The 18,769-nt window shown below is 43.6% G+C and overlaps 1 protein-coding gene across 6 annotated transcripts in view; it reads right to left on the reverse strand.

Moving 5' to 3' along the window:
- The window catches only part of Ntrk2 (neurotrophic receptor tyrosine kinase 2), a 325,590-nt gene that overhangs the window by 130,543 nt on the left and 176,278 nt on the right, over positions 1 to 18,769 (reverse strand). For 5 of the 6 annotated variants that reach the window (XM_060380556.1, XM_060380558.1, XM_060380557.1 and 2 more), the window contains one exon: positions 18,071 to 18,259. In XM_060380556.1, the coding sequence (XP_060236539.1) occupies positions 18,071 to 18,259 (189 nt within the window). Of the gene's footprint in view, positions 1 to 13,644; positions 13,840 to 18,070; positions 18,260 to 18,769 lie in introns of those variants that run through there. The other variant, XM_060380561.1, reaches the window with a different exon arrangement.

Genomic DNA, 18,769 nt, shown 5'->3' on the forward strand with positions numbered 1-18,769 from the left:
ACCTGAAAGAGCTGACGTCTTATATTTAAGACATGTGGGTTTTTTAAAGTTCTCTGAAGTTCTTTCTGTGCTGTGGTGTGCCAGAGGAACCTTGACAAGAAAGCACAGAGTTGTTTAAGGCCGAAGTTGCGAAATGAGCCTTGAACAGCGATGTCAATAAGTCTCAGAGGGGAGCATTCCTCCTGACGCTCCTTGGTGCCAGTGTTTTCCTAAACGAATCTGCTTCTACTTTCACTTTATGGCTTTCTTACTTGCTCCACGTGATGTAAAGAAGGGGACTCTTCTCTCTCCTGCTTCAAATTCATTTCACACATGCTCGATTTACTTCGAGACGAAGAACACCAGATGTGGTGCACAGCTAAATCATTTTTTCATGCAAAGATCCAGGGCTTCTGAAACCGTCATGATGCTGCCAAGCTTTGTTCTAACAGCTAGAGACCGTGTCTCAAGAGCTGGAAACATGCAGCTATTCCCAAGTCTTACCTAGGCGAGTCATTTGAACCCCGTTTTAAGGGATAATTTCTGATCTCTGGGATTGCCAAGGAGCAAGTAATTAAATACGATAAACCTCAGTCATAAAGTACAGGATGAAGTTTCGTGTAAGGGCTGCAGTGGCCAACTCTACTCCAAAGAGTCATAATGTGTTTGTTGGCCCAGCTGGAATAGTCCAGGCCAAGCATTGCATTAATTCTTCCTGCAGCCCTAGGCTAACTCAAGAATAAAGAGATCGGCTCTCCCGTTCAGTCCTGTGTTCTTGAACATACCCAGCTCATAACTTACATGTTCTATATTTAGCCTGGTGGCGTCATGATCACATTTGGAAAACAAGCATGGATTCCAAGAAACACAAACAATAGAGTGGTTGCAAAATACCTTGACTGTCATAGTAGATATTAAATAAAGGAAGTATCTAAACTCACTCTTCCTGGCACTGTGTATGGTATAATCAGTGTCCGGGGTCTGTGATAAATAGTGCCTAACAAATGGCTGATGCACTCTAAGCACTATGGAAAATCATGGTGGTAGTAAATCTAAAAAAAAAAAAGTATTTTTCCCCTAGCTGTAGAGTAAGATAATGAACTTTACAAGTGGCTGCAGAAATGCAAATTCAATTTTTCACAAGACTTACAAACACAGCTATATATTATTCTGGTGGAGACAGAGCCTTCGTCTAGACAGAATGCAAAAATCTTGTGTTCAGTAAATGTGTATAATTAGGAAAATATGAAGAACAGCTAATCATTAGTATGCATACACGTCTCCCTCTTAAATCTTTTTTTTTTAAAAACTTTGGTTGAAAGTTGGAGCTCACTCCCCTGGTTTTCAAATTTCACCTCTTCAATATTTAAAAAGAGCATTGGCGTTTCTGTAACGAAGACCAAGAATATCCAAACTCTCCCTTGAAGTTTCTCTTTCTACAGAGTGACAAGCCAGGCTTGTAATTGATAAGAGCAGGTCTTATTATACAAATAAGCAGACATTGTCTGGGGACAGGATTGAAAGGACTCTGATGGTTTTATTAATTTATTTGATTTACTTCTGGCTTCTCTTAGCCAATCTTATTTATGTCAAAGTAAGTTGAACCAGAATTCATTATGTAGTGAAATGTAATTTGAACACTTTTCATTGGCACACAGTGATTCAATCATTTCTGTCCATAAGCTCCATTATCTCCTCTTACGTTATTCCTCACAGATCAAATCACAGTAGAAGAAATTTCCAAGGAAACTGAAGGGTTTGTGGGGAGGGAGGAGCACTATGTTGGTAACTTTTTGTGCTGTGAGGAAGTCACACAAGGACTGGCTTTCTGATCATTTGCTGCCACTCGCTAGTGTAACCCACCCCTGTGGGGAATCAACTGTTGTTGAACTTGACTTCTCCTTCCCTGGGACTGCAAATGTCAATCGACACAGTGAGCCTTGCTGGACCATCTGAACGTCTCTGCCTTCTGTTCATGGTGTGTGCATTGCACGATCTCCCTAAACAACGTCAGAGCCTTCTCCCCTCGGAGGCTGGGTTAGAAGTTCCTGCACTTCAGTAACTTCATAAAGTGTTACATGGGAAAATTATTTGTGGGTATTCGTCTCATCTGTTATGTTTGGCTCCTTGTCTCTAATCAATTGTATTGTTAGTGCAGAGAGGGCCCTGAATTTGAACATACACCAAACAGCCAAAGTCCCCTTTCAAGCTGATTGTTCAGGAGTGAGAGTCATTTCTTCATGGAAATACTATAGTTGTGCCTAGAGTGACAACTGTCTCCCACATCCTGTTTCTACACATCACACCCTCCTGATCGTATTTCCTGTGGAAGTCATCAGTGAAACAATTTCATGTTTGGAAACCTGAGGTAGAATGCAGACTGGAAGGGAGACTAAAAATATCAGCAAGAGACAAGTCAGTCCAGTTAACACGCAACTGCTAAGAGCAGGCTCATCCCGAGGAACCTTCCACCTGTCGAACCCAGCACCGTGGGCTTCTGCCTTCGACAGTACCTATGGCCTGAACAGACATCCCCAATCTCTGACAAACATCTGGGCTATCAGGGGATTTGCACAATATAGATAATTAATAAACGTGGGTTCAAATGCAAGGATTTGATTCTTGAAAAACTCTCCAGGTGTGCATGTTCTCTCTCTCTCTCTCTCTCTCAATGAGTGAGTGTATTTATTGTGTTTTTTTAAAGAAATAAGCTGAGTGAAACCTTAAGCCAAAAATGCAATGTTGCTTTTACCATCACCTCCCAATGTCCTGTAGCCATCATGCATCTCTCTATCAAAGCAATGTCCCAAGATACTGGCCTTTACCATTTGGGGTCATTTCCCACCATAATCTCATATTGCCCACCTTGTTTAGAATTCACTGACCTTTTATGGTAGAAAAAAAAAAACAACCTAGTGATTTAAATTATAGGTAAGATCAGTTTTCAGGTAGGTTACCCTGCAAGTTTATCAAGTTTTTTTAATCTATACTGCCTCAAATCCATGATTTGTGTTGTGGGAATTCATGAATTGGGGGGGCTGCCGCCGCTGCTGTTGCTACTGTTGGTATAGAACTGCATTAGGGATAGATTTTATAGTCACAATGACAAGGTTCGAATCATGGGCTGTCAGCCTAGTAGCCACAGAGCTCTGAGCAGCCTGTTTAAAATCTCTGTGACTTATTTTCTTTTGTGCAGTTAAAATAACACTACCCCTTAAGTAGAGCCACCTTACAAATCAAATGAGAAAAGAACACATGTAGGAATGTTAGCACACTTTATATATGTGCACATGTTTGCACATGTGGTATAATTTACCTATATATGTGGTGCACATGTGTGCCCGTACATGTGTGTTCATGTGGAGGCCAGAGGCCAACACTAGGTATCCTTCTCAACCACTCTCCGCCTTTCTTGGAGACAAGATCTCTCAGTGAACCGACAGCTCACCAGGCTGCGCTGACTGGCCAGCAAGCCTGAGTTCCTCCCGCCTCGGCCTCCCCAGGGCCGGGCCACAGGAGCATGTGGCTGCAGCAACTGGCCATTTCTGTGCGTGCTGGGATCCAGACTCAGCTCCTCTAGGTTGTGAGGCGAGCACTTTACTGAACCATCACCCCCGTCCTGGAGCTAGGATGCTTGAACTACTCAGTAGATATTAGCTATCCTTGTGCTGCGGATAAAATTGTGTACCTGCTGACATTTAAAACTTGAAATTCTGTATTAGCCAGCATGAATCTGGAAGATACAGACCCTGATTTGTTTTTTAAAAAATTTTTACACAGAAAGCTGCTTGTTGACACTGTTTACATAACTATACAACTGTTAGCACACATTGATTATGTACTTTAAATGAATCTGGTAAATAACAGTCCAGCTAAGCTTCTTTTTTAATCATGCTGAAGCTTAGACTCAAGTTTCAATGTTTTACACATGCTAAGAAAGTATTTTACCATGGAACTGATAACCCTTGGCTCTCCTTTACATTTTTATTTTGAGACACAATTTCACTAAATTTTAGGCTGACTTGAAACTGGCAGTTTCCTCCATCTCTTAGTCAGCTGGGTTTACAGATGTAACCAGCATACCCAAGTACTACTCATTCTGAAAAAAAAATTAGGAATAGTGCTACCTCAAGATCCAGCTACACCACTCCTAGGCATAAACCCAAAAGATGCCCCACCATTCAAGAAGGACATTTGCTCAACTATGTTCATAGCAACTTTATTCATAAGAGCCAGAATCTGGAAACAACCCAGACGCCCCTCACCCAAGGAATGGATACAGAAAGTATGCTACATTCACACAATGGAACACTGCTCAGTGATTAAAATAATTTTCATTAGCTCCTAGAAAGGAACCATCTGACAAACAGTGGGGGCTTTGACTCTTACTTGGAAACTTCTGAGATTCTACCTCCTAGCATGCTCCCACACCCTCACACAGCCCTCTCTTGTGCCCTGGTACCAAATCCTCTCAGTGATCCTTGCTCCAAGGTCATTGTATGCATGGTCTCTCTGTCTTTGTTTCTCTCTCTGTCTCTGTCTCTGTCTCTCTGTCTGTGTCTCTGTCTCTCTCTGTCTCTCTTTCTCTCTCTCAACTTTTCCTCAAATTACTCTATAGCTATTCTTTGCATCCTCATTCATTTGGGTTTCTTTCTAGAATCCTCTATGTTCCTCCCCTGACCCCTAGGTATTCTCCAGATGAGAGTCACACTTGGAACATCAACACAAAGCCTCCGAGAAATTATTCTCTCTTACACAAAACACGTTGAAAACCAGTTCACAAAACTAGACAGGAGAACTGCCAAAATGCCAGGGGTTGGGGAAGCATGACGGAAAGAATGGGGGAAAATAGCTTCAAACTCAGCTGAGAGCAGGTGTGGACCACAGCAACAGTTAACTCGCAGTTCCATGGGGAAGGTGGTCTAGCCTCTGCTGCCGCTGCAATCGCAGGCTGCCCATGCCTGAAGCCCGGAAAGGCAGCTTCCCCACACATCCACTGCAGCAAGATGAAAGGCGTAGCTGGTCGGCCTAAGTGTAGCTCACCCAGCGGTTCACCTGCTGACTGGGTGCTCTTCCGGGAGTGGAAGCTGTCAGAGCCCCAGCCTGTTCACTGAGCAGCCCGTGACTGTGGATTTACCAAGCTGTCAAGAAGTATTTATCTTAATCTACAGTTTGGGTACCATGCAGGGAGCACTCCATTGGATTGCTTACGGATAAGATGCAACACAGTCATCACGCAGCAGACTCATGACTCCACCCCCCGAGCCTGATCTGAACGTCCATCCTCTACCCCCTCCCCACCCTTCTGCTTTGTTGCTAAAGGTCCCATGGAGTCTTATTAGTCAGAGATGTTTTTGCTCCATCTCACTAGGAAAATCTTCTATACTGCCAAATGTCTCTAGACACATACAAACACACAGCCCCCACCCGTGTGCGAGGGGAAAACTCATCACTTTCTCTCTTTGGAACCTTTCAGCCCTTTTCCTCTGCAGCCCTCATTTTAATCAGTCCGTGCCAGCCACTCCCCGGCTGCACCTCCACAGCCCCAGGGAGCAGCACCAAGTCTGCAGCGTTGTGCTGTATTGGATTCTCCAATAAACAATATTGCTATTGGGACTGTACTTGTCTCGGGAAGCTGGAATCGAGTAATTCAGATTCCCAACTCCAGTATTTCTACAATATCAATATAAACAAGAGAGTAAACTCTGGGTCAGAAAATAATTACTAATTTTGGCTAACCTCAACACCATGACTCATCTGGGCTTCCTAAGCCCAGAAACCACTTGTTAGATGATAGGTTCTGGACAAAACGTGTTGCTCTAACTACCCAAAGACAAATGCAAAATAGAAGTCACATGTGGGGCTCTGTACGTGCATCCACATGTCATGGGAGAGGTGCTCAGACTGTTAACCCCTTGATGTCCTCTAGCTTTTTGGAGTCCCCCCAGGAAATAATGCCATTTAGCAATGCCAAATCGTGTCTTTAAAGAGACTCTCTGAAGACCTACAAAATAGTGCATGCCTTCCAGTGAGCCAGGTGGGGATGTGAGACACACAGAGGGTCACCCACCGGAGACCCACAGGCCTGCCTCCCCAGACACTCGGAAACCGTTCTATCCACAGAACGTGGACAGGAATCTATGACTACCTCCTTCCTCCCTTGGCCTCCTGGAGAGGCCTAGTCTAAACAGGTGCTATGGGCGTTAGGTCTTTATAGCGTTGCCTAGGGAAACTCCATAACCCAGTGCAGCTCAGTGTGTCCTGCAAACACGTGATTCTGGAAAGATGGATGCCAAGCTGACCTAGGAAGTGTGGCTTCATAGTTGCAAAGGACCAAAGTCACTCGGAAAAGTGTTTTCTTTAATTTTTTTTTTCCAGAAGAAAAACAATGGCAAAACTTCAAAATGGGTTTCACAGAAAAATAAAAATAAAAGAAGGGGGACGATCACATAATTTTAATCAGCAAAGAGCAGAACTGAGAACTCGCTATTTGTGACACTTTAGGGCTTTGGGGGAAGACTCCAGTGTAGAAGTACTCAACCTGTGAGTTGCTCAAGGGTCCCCCTTTCCCAGAGGTCACCTAAGGCCACCAGAAAACACAGGCATTTACATTATGATTCATAACAGTAATAAAATTACAGTTATGAAGTAGCGACAAAAATATTTTATGGTTGGGGGTCAGCACGACATGAGGAGCTGTACTCGAGGGCCGTGGAGTTAGAAAGGTGGAGACGCACTGTTCTAGAAAGACAGAAAGCATCCCTGCTTGGCTGGAAAACTATGCCTGCCTTTTCACAACAGGCTCCTCTGACCTGTCGGCTAACAGGGCCCTTTACTCCAATGTCATGATGATTACCTGCTAAGGAGGCCATCAGCCTTCACATTAGGAGCTGAGTAGCTTCCATTGTGTTTCTATAAGCTCACAGGAATAGGCAGCTTAGATGCTGCAGGTCCTCTGGCAGAGTTAGAAGCTTCTAGGATTTAATTTTGCACAGGATGGGCAAAGCCAGAAGGGGTCTGAGGTCCTGGGGTTCAGGGACAGAAGCTCTCCTGAATATGTGGGCTGTCACTTGAGACCTTTCCCCTGAACCTTTCTGAGCTTCTGTGCTCTCATCTGTGGTACAGATGAAAAGACGTATCCTGGGCACTGGGTGATTGTTTTATCTTAATGTGAAAAATAGAGCCTATATTTATATATAGCCTGGGAAAGGAAAGGCAGGTTACACATTAGATGCAGGTGGTTTCAAAGTAGTAAATACAGACATGACAAAAGAGCTTATCGGCTGAAGCAGCAGACAGGGTGAAGGCGGGATAAGCTAAAATTTAGCATTGCATCTTCAGCCTGGCAGCGTACTGCTGAATGTCCTGAGTTCCTAAAGCATTTCAATTACTGTTCGACTCAGTCCTTTACACAGATTATTCTCCAGATTTAGTGGGAAGTTTTTCTACCCCACCTTGCCACTTTTTATCCTTTGCAAAAAAAGCTTCCCTCTCCTCCCCCTTCTTCCCTCCCTCCACCTCCCTTTCTCCTGCCCCCATATATGTCTGTCTCTGTCTGTCCTCTCTGTCCCTCTGCCTCTCTCCCCTCTGCCTCACTGTGGAGGGTCACATTTTTTTAAATTCAGTGAGATAAGTCTGCACGTCCGCAGATACTGCACTAAACATCGGAGGATGGGCCGTGCTACAGATGCCAACGCTGGCTGAGCGAAGGCGCATGAGGGAATCTATTCCAAGGATTGACCAAAGGAAGCAGGGTGACTGGAAGAACAATGACCAGGGACACAGGAAGGGAGAGAAGACAGGGGACAATCAGCTCAACTGCCTATGTATACAAAACAGAGCTTTTCAGAAGACAGAGGTTTCCGTAAGATCCAGGCCACAGGAGGAAGTGAGATTCCTACATACAAAATTCAAGAACAGCCAAACGTCTCCCGTCATTGAAGTAGATGGCTGGCTCAATGGAGTATTAAAAAGTACAAGTCAATGCAAATGTCCAGTATGAAAACAATCAGACGTTTCGAGGAAGATAGAGCCTGACCCTGATCCTGTAGAAATCTCCCTCCTGCCTCTAGCCCCATGGATGCCTTCAGTTAAGATTCTGATATTTGCACCCATACTTTCCCTTTTCATCTTATCCTTTAAAGGTGGCCTGGAAATATTATTTCTTGAGTGCAGAGATTTTTTTTTTTTTTTGGTATATCTCTCAATTAGTTCAAACTTCAGGTGACAGTTGTCCCAACCTCTGGAGATGGTTTTCTCTAAAGGGAGGTGGGACACTGCCAGAAGTCTAGAGGGGCTGTGGAGGACAACTCTGCCACCAATGAGGACAACATTTAGAAGATTTTTATGGGGTGTTTTCAGCCTATAAAAGAAAAGTAACAAACACAGACGCTGAAGACTAGGTATCTGACACACTTTGTCTTTATTAGTACATATGGTTGGCTCTGTATGATCACCGTTACAAATTCCAGTAAAACAGTTTTCATTTGCATAAACATGTCAGCATGGGGAAGTGTTCCAGGTCCCCCTGATCACGCACACACACATGTGGACGGCGCTGCAGAGAGTTTCTCAAAAGGGCAAGCTAGTACACGTGTTTTGACTGCACTCTGTTGCATGAGCTATGGGAGCTGAATCAAAGTCAAGGAACGTTCAGCCCTGTCATTGTCCCACCTGTACCCCAACCTGTGTAGTCCCAGAGGTCAAACCTACAAAGACACAGTGGTTGCGGAGGAAGTGCAGGCTTCTTCGTGCCTACAGCGAGGGGACAGCATTACCCAGATTCAGTCTAGTGAGCATGAGGGTTTCATGAAGGAACATCAAGCGTTTCTCTCCAAATGTGGATACAGCATGGGGGATAGCTTAACTGGACCCAGAAATCATACATGATCCATGCACTGAAGTTCTTCCTCATGATAGGGTAAGAATTGTTGCAAAGACCTCTTATGGATCAGCACGGATTTTGTCAAAGTGAATAAAGGCAGCCCACCTAGGACCTTAATGTGAATGACAATTCCAGTTTATCAACTATTAGACCCAGATTTACTTAAGATCCACCTTGAGAAAAAAGTAGGGGTATAAACAGCAGAGTAGACACAAATCCAGAGAATGGAAATTCAGGAAGCTGGGGGTAATCTTATTTCCTTTGACACTTGGCCATTGCCTCCTTTCCCAAAGTTCAGAGTTCAGAATGCTAAGACTTAGCTAGCTAATCATCACCAACAACTTCATAGCGTAATGTTTTCCCATTCCAAAACCAGCGCCTGTCTGTAGAGGCCAGTGTAGGGTCCTAAGAAATGAAAAGCCTTACATATAAGGTAAGGTTACACCTATTCACAGATGTTTCTATAGATACAAGATAATGGCGTTGATGGAATTGGGAACCAGAAAGAAATAAAACCATAGCATCATGCACCTTAAGACAGGAAAAGGAGTTGGGGGGGCACAAGACGTTTGTGTTCATGGAAGTCAATCCGGGGTGGAGAAGTGTGAGACCTGTCGGCTGACCAGGGCACTGGGTAGAAAGCAAGACATTCGGTTCTGCCCTGGACACACCACACTTTTCTTGCAAGTAGACTAGAGGCCAGTCTGCTCTAAGAGTGAAGCTGTGTGGTGAGGGTGAAAAATCAGCGAGGAAAGAATAAAGTGACCTGAAAAACTTATCACTCCATAGAAAAGATGTCTGGGTGGCATCTCTGGAGACACATCTTGTAGTCTCCCCTCATAAAAACACTCCCTAATTTGAAGACCTGATGCTTTGCTAAAGTTGCACAGCACAGGGCTGTGTCCTGGGACATTGGGAATATGTGGGGCTCAGTCAAAATGCCATCATCATCTATGATGACCTCAGGTTGGGTTTCAATGCATAGTCAAGAGAATATGAACAGAATAACAAATACCTTGCCATCCACCCAGTACCAAACTGGTACTCCGGGAACTAGGCTTAGGTCATTGGCTTTTTTCAAGGATCCTTCTCTACTCCCCTTTTTCAAAACCACACAGATCCAGTCTCTTACACATCATGAGAACATGGATGTTCTGAACCTAAGTCGTTAGGAAAGTATCAATAGCAAAATACCTCTGTGTGCCTCACTACTGACCACAGGAACCCTAGCCTGAGAGTAGACCCCTGAAGAATCGTAAGAGGAAACCTCGAGTAATGAAAAATCTGGAAATCTGAGCAGCCAGCTTCATTAAATTTAGGCAATTCTGAATGACCAGACTGGAGGTCCTTCCTCAACTCGGGGATCCTGAGAGAGGAGAAAAAAAAATCCCTAGACACTGGAAATGTAACTAGCCCGGCCATTTAAAATTCTGTGGACTCAGACTCTTGAAAGGGGTTAGCCAGCTGCATGCAGAATCAGATGGAGAGCAGGAGAACACGCGCTGGTGAGCCTCAGCTGGGGAACAACAGCCCTGGGCATCCAGAACTACCTTGCTGTTGACCTTTAGTGTGGGCCTTTGGTCTGCCTCACCCACAGCGCAAGGCCCATATCTTCGGTGACACTCAGCATGTGAGAGAGCCACCTTCCCTGAACTGTAGAACCCCTCCCCACCAGACCCGATTTGGCAGCCATGCCCGGCTCCCAGTTCTGCCAACCCAGCTGTGTCGTCAAGCAAATCAGAAGTAGTAGACGAGAAGTATCATACCCAGGTACTTCTTCCGAACTTGCCAGCTAGCCCACTTTATAGACGGATTAACAATGTTCACTATGAATTAAGGCAGGGGCACCCTAGGCTCAGCATTTGGAAGCTACTCACAAGACCAGCCATCCCCATGCTTAAACATGTCAGCAGTTTTATCTGGTAGGGTTACAGGTGACTGAAAAGGTCACCTTTGTTCCTTGAATCTTGCAAGTTTTTTGAGTATTTTATTTCTACTACATTTTTGTCTTTTAATTCAAATTATCTTACTTGTGGACACTTAAAGGCAATTTGGGTGATTAAGACATAATTCTGTATTTTTAGGGAAAAAAATCAGTTTCCTAACAACTAGGGTGACCAACTCGTTGTGGCTTGCCTGAGACTCTCCTGATTTAAAAGTGAACTAGTCACATTGAAGTAACTGCAACAGTCCTGAGTCAGCCAGGAGAGGTAGTGACCCTGCTACTCAGATTCTTTCTTACTTTTTTATGTTTACCATTGTCTAATCGTTTCTTCCACGTGGGAAGCTGGGTGCTTACAGCCCACAAAACATAGAGCATTTCTCCAGGAGTAGATTCAGCTGCAGAGAATAGATCGCTCTGAGCATCGCACTAGGCTGAGCATCGCACTAGGCTGCTGCCTCGGCCTCGGGAGGAAGCTCTCCAAATTAAAGACTAAATCTGCATTGTAAAACTGCCTCTGTATTCGTGGTGATCTGAGTGGACAAAAAAGTGCCTGTCTTCCTATGCTTTTCCTTTCCGTGGGACACTGTGAAGCCTTTTCACCTGGGTAGGAAAGAGGTTCACATCTGCCAGAACTAGAGAAACAGACAAAAGCACTACTGCAACCTCTCTGAGCATGAAGGTAGAGAGTTTGTCCCCCAGGAAGTGGGGTGGGTACCAATACGATCCTAGAAGCAACCCAGCCATGGGGAGTAACCTCTTGAGCTTGAAGGATCAGTAAGGCAGAGACAACTGTATTTCACAACGAGAAAACCTAGGCTTCGAGGACAGTTCTTAAAGCACTGTGCCTCCCAATCTTCAAATGCGTCACTATCTACTCAAGGAACACTCAGCCGCGCTGAGATTATGGATCACAGGTGCTTCCTAGCAACAGGAAGCAGCCTGATGGTTTATATTTGTGTTTTCTGGGCTGGTTCTAGTCCATGATCTGCTGGCGCCTGCAAGAAATGCAGCTCAACGGGGCACATGTTGCTGAGGCGGATGCTCCAGCTGGGCTCGGTTTTGGTAAACCAGATGCACCAGTAGCCTCGAACTGTTGGGCTTCCCCAGAGCATCACTGGTGATTTGGAAAATTCAGATTGACAATGATGATGTGGTCAGGTGCCAATGTGTCTATCTTGGCAGGCTGCTGCTGCTGCAGTAAAAGCAGGATCTTGAAACCTAGATCCGCGATCACTGTTTGGTTCGTTTCTCAGCTATGAAGCCAGGATTGGGGTATTCTCTGCAGGAGGCCTAAGTAGCCTCAGAGAGGTGCTATCCCTTTCTCGCTCTCTCTATAGAATGTCACCCAATGGTGAAAAGCCAAGAACACTATTTGTCTTAGCTGTGAATGTGCTTGAAGGTACTTTGCTGAGAAGTTGTAATCTAGCAGAGTTTGTGATACAGCTTACACTTCAGATGTAATTATGCAGCATATATTCGTTTCCTTTCTTCTAGGGAATGTGAGTTGCTTTTTAAAAGCATTATTTGATAGCTCCTCACCATCTCCTTTGGAGTTGAGAGTGAACAGAATGTGGAATTGTTGTACTTAGTGATGAGAGTTCATGGCACCGAGAGGGAGAGAGAATTGCATTGGGACCTACAGAATGCAGCAGTGTGCCTTGGCAGCGTCTCTCGCCCCCCCTCCCCACAGGAGTTGTCAACCCAATACACCATAAACAAAGCAACTTGTAAGCATCCTAAAATAACTATTCTTTATATCCTAGCCTTGTGCTGGGCAGAAGAGACTTAGCTTCTCTTTAAAGTGCAAGCCATATAGCCTTCCAGGGAACATGAGTTCCCAAAGCAGTTTTAATCTGGCCAATTAAATGCTTAGAAGAAAATGTATTTTAAAAAGAAAGCAAACAAAAAACACAAAAGAAAGGCAAGAGAGCTTCTACCTGTTGTCCCTCAGCTCTGACCACAGAGCTGGACCTCAGTCATGTGCAATGGCTTTGTACAGTCCTCAGAACCATCATTCTCTGATGTCATGAGCGTCTGGAGTCCTGAATAGAATTAAGAACTTCTGCTCATGTATACTCCAAAATGTCCGCTCTTTTCAGAAGCCCCCAGTTCTCTGCATCATTGCTCATCTGTGAGCCGGTGCCTATCTATGCAATTGTCTACCAAGCATGTGATCAGTGGGGAAACATACAAATATACCTAAAGAAACATGGGACACACACTGTAGGGAGGCAGCAAATGTCCATTCTGTTGGAAATAAAGTCATCCTTCAAAATAAAATTGCATCTGCCTCTGGGGGTGGCTAGCCCTCGGTATACATAGGGCATGTGCTTCAAGACAAACATATGAGGGTGTGTATTAGGAACAACCCCACTAGGAACCTAGAAAAATTACAAGGCTGCTCATAAAGAAAACATGATTTTTAGGAACACTAGTAAGTCTGTGGATAAAACACATCCCCACCCATCAACTCAAGACACGATTTGGGAGTTTCGCTGGTTAGTATGCTTTGTTTCTATTATTCAGCTCAGAAGGTGTGCTTCCATTGCACCCTATCAAAATCTCTCTCAACAGGCAAGGTGAGGAGAAGATTGCAACACAACCGCCCTTGGGCCAAGCTTGTAAATCCTACTGGTCAACCACCCCATACTGTAAGACGCTGTGGTTTTTAGACACAACTACACGGACTAGTTGAATAAAGACCAACTCCAGACTTGATGTTGCTGAGCTTCTCAGCTCCATCTTGCCATCCTGATTGATCGAGGAGATGGTCTATGGTCTAAGTGGCACAGCACTCTGAGGGCTTAGTCATTAGAGCACTCTGCTTTGTCGTGGGAAGGCAACTTCTTGCTTGGCTAGTTATGGAAGCTAAGGAGTGACTTCAAGATGCTGTGTGGCCAGAATTTGCAGATAACCATAGAACTCTTCTCCTCCATCAGGCTTGGATTTAGCCTCCTTTGGTTCCTGCAGTGATGCAGGAGCCTCCAAATACCAAATTATTATCAGGCGGTCTTGGGGGAACCTCTGGGCCCTGCAATAAAGTAGACAGACTTTCTATTGGAAAGTGCTCAGGAGCAATTCAGCCCTGTTCACATCACTCTAAAAATCTTGCAAATCATCTCTGGACACGGTAAATGGAAATTACGACACAGCTCCTGATAGTGCAAAACTATGTCAAAGGGCAAGCTTGCACATTATTTCTCAATCAATCAATCATATGAATTAGTTAAAGAGCCGTAATCTAATGGTGATGTTTGCTTGTTTGTTGTTTCAAGGACAGCCATATCACTTTGGTCAAGCCATTTCCAAGCATTGTCTACTAAATGAGGTGTTTGCAGGAAGAACTCCTTACAAGCCAGCTCAGAGGGGCACTAGCAGTCAGTGAGCCTGATCGGATCCACACTAGTGCTTAGCATTTGAAATCTTGAGCCATTCAAATAACAACAATTGCCTGCTTTCTCTGGGAAACTTGCAGCATCTGGTCAGACCCATGCCCTAAAGCGGTCTTTATTATTTCATACTATTTTTCCATGATAGCCCGTTCCTCTTACTGACTTACCAGACTCCTAAAAATGGGATGCAAGAACTTTCTGTAACACTCCTAGCTCAGTGATCATCACACTGCATTTGATTATGTGATGATCCAACCTGGCCTCTCTGGTGAGGCTCACTGCAGTCAAGAGCAGGCCATCACTTCTGCCAAGCCTCTCGTTCCTACAGAAGCACTACTTTTAATCAACAAATACTTAACATACTGAAATGCATCATCTAGGATGTGCTCCTACACTCCAGTGAAAGGAAAAAGACTTCACTCTGGGTGGCATAAGATGTGTGGTCTTAACTCACATGTTTGAACAAACCAGTTTCAGGAAAGATCAGTAGATACAGTAGCGTGTGGTCCAAGCCTGTGACAGATTCAGACAACGATGATGATACCCAGTCCAGTGATATTTGCTTTTAAGGGCATGAGGGAAATGCTATAAACTATCTTCAAAACCTTTGTAATAACTTTTGGTCATCACTTCTGCATCCTTTGGGAAAAGCCCACCTTGAGAGGTTATTAGAAGTCGGCTTTTATTTAGGATACTCAAAAATTAGCTATTCGAAATTCATCTCTCAGAATCTCACAGACCTAAGTGAGATAAACCTCTGCATGTCCAGTCTCTGTGCATGAGCTTTGAAATAGCTTAATTGAGGTGACTGTCATTTGTTTAGTCAAAGAAAATTTCATAAGTTGTATTTTTCTAGGCTTGTCTAAATCTAGTGAAATTGCCTAGCACTTGGTTAAAAGTAGAAACAATGAAAACAGCATGTACACAAGCGTGGTAGGAATAAAGGCAATGTGAATGGACTGTGAAGGGCTTTTGTTACAGATCCATTAGTAACTAATACTTCAGCAATATATAGCCACATCTGGACAACATCTGGCTGATGTCAAAACCCACCATGTCCTGTGCTAGGTCATGGTTAGCAGATGAAATTTCTGCTTTCCTGGAGCTGATGTCCAACTTAGGCAGGACTGCGGAGACACACACAGAAGTGTGGCCACACTCAGAGCACAGGACAACACAGTCCCTCAACAAACTGGAGGGAAGTATGACATTTATGTGGGGTGGGGTGGGGGAGGGGAAAGAAGGGTCAATTTTTCTTCATTCCCACTTTTTTAAATAAAGTATCCACAGAAGATATGTGATTTTTTTAAAAATTATTTTCAAAAATCATCAAAGATAATGTCTGGGGACAAAACAGTTTCAGTTGTGTATGATTAGATGGGTCCAAGAGTATGAAGCCTGCAAGGGTGTTTGTGTGGAGGGCTCAGTGGGACATTGTGAGGAAGGGATAGTTGGAGAGATCTCAGCACTCCACAGCCCAGGACAGAGGCTGGACTCTAGTCCTTCCAAGTGTAGGTGACATATCATGACTGAGCCACAAAAACAAAAGGCCTCCAGAAATAACCATGATATTTTCTGAAATCTCCGTGGATCCTAGATTGAATAGATGACTTTTGCAAACCTCCTCTTAGGACTCTGAGGGAAGACTTTCAGCGAGGTCACAAACTCTGCAGCCATACCTACTTCTTCCACACCTTCCCTTTAAATAAAGGAAGTTTTCTTAAAAAAAAAAGATATATTTCTTTCCTTTTTGAGGTTACAACATAATTTATAATTTTCCCCTTTTCTTTCCTCTCTATAAGCCCTCCCATATGCCCACTCCTTGTTCTCTTTCAAATTCATGGCCTCTTTTTCTATTAACTGTTGTTACATATATACATAACATATATATGTATAATACATATATATCCATATCTTGATAGATAGATAAATAGGTAGATAGATAGATGGATGGATAGAGATAGCTACATAGAGATAGATAGATAGATAGATAGAAAGAAAGAAAGAAAGATAGATAGATAGATAGATAGATAGATAGATAGATAGATAGATAGATAGATAGTAAACAGATGACGGATAAATAGAGACAGACAGACGGTTAGATAGCTATTTCTAAATACATACAACCTGCTCAGTCTATATAATATTACTTGTATATATGTTTTCAGGGCTGATAATTTGGTATTGGATAATCAATTCATGTGCTCTTCCCTAGGAAAGACTAATTCTCCCACTCTTCACATGCTTTAGTTGCCTGTAGTTCTTTGTGTAAGGTTCAGGCCTTTGTGTTTTCTTTCATCTACATCAGCATGTCTCTTACTGGTCTTGCTCATTTGTTCTTACTGGACATATTGGACCAATGGTCTCTGCTTGATGATTCAGCCTTACTTCTTCTCCATTGAAAAGGAAAGTGAACTTTATGTTAATTTTAGTCAGCCTCACCTATCCAGCCTTGGGCTGTTGGAAGTGCAGCCCCCAACCTAGTCTTGGTGGAGACAGTGGTGTCAAAACAATATGTTCCTAGGAAAAACAATGAGAAAGACCCCAGATTCTCTTACCACAATACCCCGCAGACATCTCAAGAATCCTTGGTGATGCCAACCTCCACAAAGAATGCCTAATTCTGACCAATATTTCCTCTTATCTTGGTCACACCACAGTTATTAGAACTAATAACACCATGACTTTGAACAAAACTTAATGTTCAAGAAGTTTACTAATCTTTATACTTTTATACTTATATACTTATCATGTCATATAACAAACACAGCTAAACTCTTTGATGGGGCCCAGTCTCACACATCACAGACTTATAATAATGCTAATTCTGATACTTAGTTCCAACTCCAATCTTAAACATACCTTAAGATAAGTGTCAATGAACAGAAAAAAATGACAAATGTTTCTTATATACAAAGAAATTTCATTGCTAAACTACCTCTCATCCAATGAGTTTTCAGCAAAATATCAGTCTCCAAAACTAACTTTATAATTGTCCTCTTTAGCCTCCAAGACAGAGCAGAAATTGAGGCAGGATATAGAGAAGTGCTAGATAGAGGACAGCCACCTCATCGGTGCCAGGGAGTCTCTGGATCAGGGCCATCTGATGCCCTATCTCCCAAGGCCTCTTATTCATGTATGAGAGAAGGCCTGTATTCCAGTGGAGAAGGCCCAGGCATTCATTATGCTTTGGATTTTCTGCTGCTCTTAACGTCTTGCTCCATTTTAATATCTGGTTGGTAGTAGCCCAGGAGATAGGAAAACCTGCTCCAGCTTGCCAGTAAAGGCTGATGGGTTAACATCAGTATTAGAAGCAAAGTCATCCTCTTTCTATACTCATGCTACTTGATATAACTGTTGTAACATCTCAAGGCCTCATGCTAGAAGTTAGGATTCGAAAAGAATACAGAACGACCCCAAAATCAATACCACCTGTATAAAACACAGAGCCTTCCTGACTGTCTAGAATGAATGCTTTAATTGCTCTCAATAAGCCAGATTTGAGTTCCATCAATTGCCTGTCAACTATAATGATGCATGTGCATTCTAATGACACTTCTCTTTTTTGCCTCAATCCTTCTCCAGATAAGCGTGCTTGATTACAACTTCATGTTGACAAACGATTGTGGAAAATGGATTCCAAGAAAAGTCGACATTTGCCCACAGTTCCCAGCCCGGAAGGAGACAAATCCCTGAGAATTCCCCAAGTGACAAATGAAAGAATCTAGCGTGTAGGCCAAAGAGTGCAAGAATCCTCAAATATTCCACTGCCCTCAGCCCCCAGGCAGCCTTGTCAGGGGCTCTGATAAACATAATCGTTGAGATGGCTATGGAGTAAATGGGTCAATAAGTATAAACAGCTGTACTTACATGTGTCTGGCTTGAGCTGACTGTTAGTAATGCCAAAGTACTGGGGGTTTTCAATAACAGGGATCTTGGTCATTCCAATAATGACAGCATCGGGACCGCCCTCTGAAGAGGATGGAGTGTTACTCCCGTTGGAGATGTGGTGGAGGGGGCTGGCAGAGTCGTCGTCATTGCTGATGACTGAAGCCGGGCCTGGAGTTGGAAGAAGCACAGGCATTCTGTAATTTAACAACTTCAATTGACCTTTAATTTACATGCATTCCAAACATGCAATTTCCGTGTGTTTTGGTATGTTCACAGAGTGTTGCAGTTGTCACTACGATCTAACTTAAGACATTTCCCTTGCCCCAGTTAGCATTTCTCTCCCATCTCCCCCACCCCCCCGAGTTCCAGACATCCACAAATTTACTTTCCTACTCTGAGTTAACAAACCTTGGCATCCCACATAAGTGCAGCCAACGTGATTGGTGCCTTTCACTTGGGATTGTGTTTTTAAGGTTAACTCTCATTGTCATGTGTCAATACTTCCTCTTCATTGTTTAGGGATCCTAAGTTGGACAGATATGGCATCCACTGTTTACCTGCCCCTCTGCCCACTGAAGGACTTGGTAGTCTGTGCCTAATATGAAGAATGCAGCTGTGAACACGCGTGTACACATTTTTGTGCGGCACACGCTTCCATCACCCTTGCATAAGACTGGT

The sequence above is a fragment of the Meriones unguiculatus genome, chromosome 3 (genome assembly GCF_030254825.1).
Source record: "Meriones unguiculatus strain TT.TT164.6M chromosome 3, Bangor_MerUng_6.1, whole genome shotgun sequence".
Classification (NCBI taxonomy): domain Eukaryota; kingdom Metazoa; phylum Chordata; class Mammalia; order Rodentia; family Muridae; genus Meriones; species Meriones unguiculatus.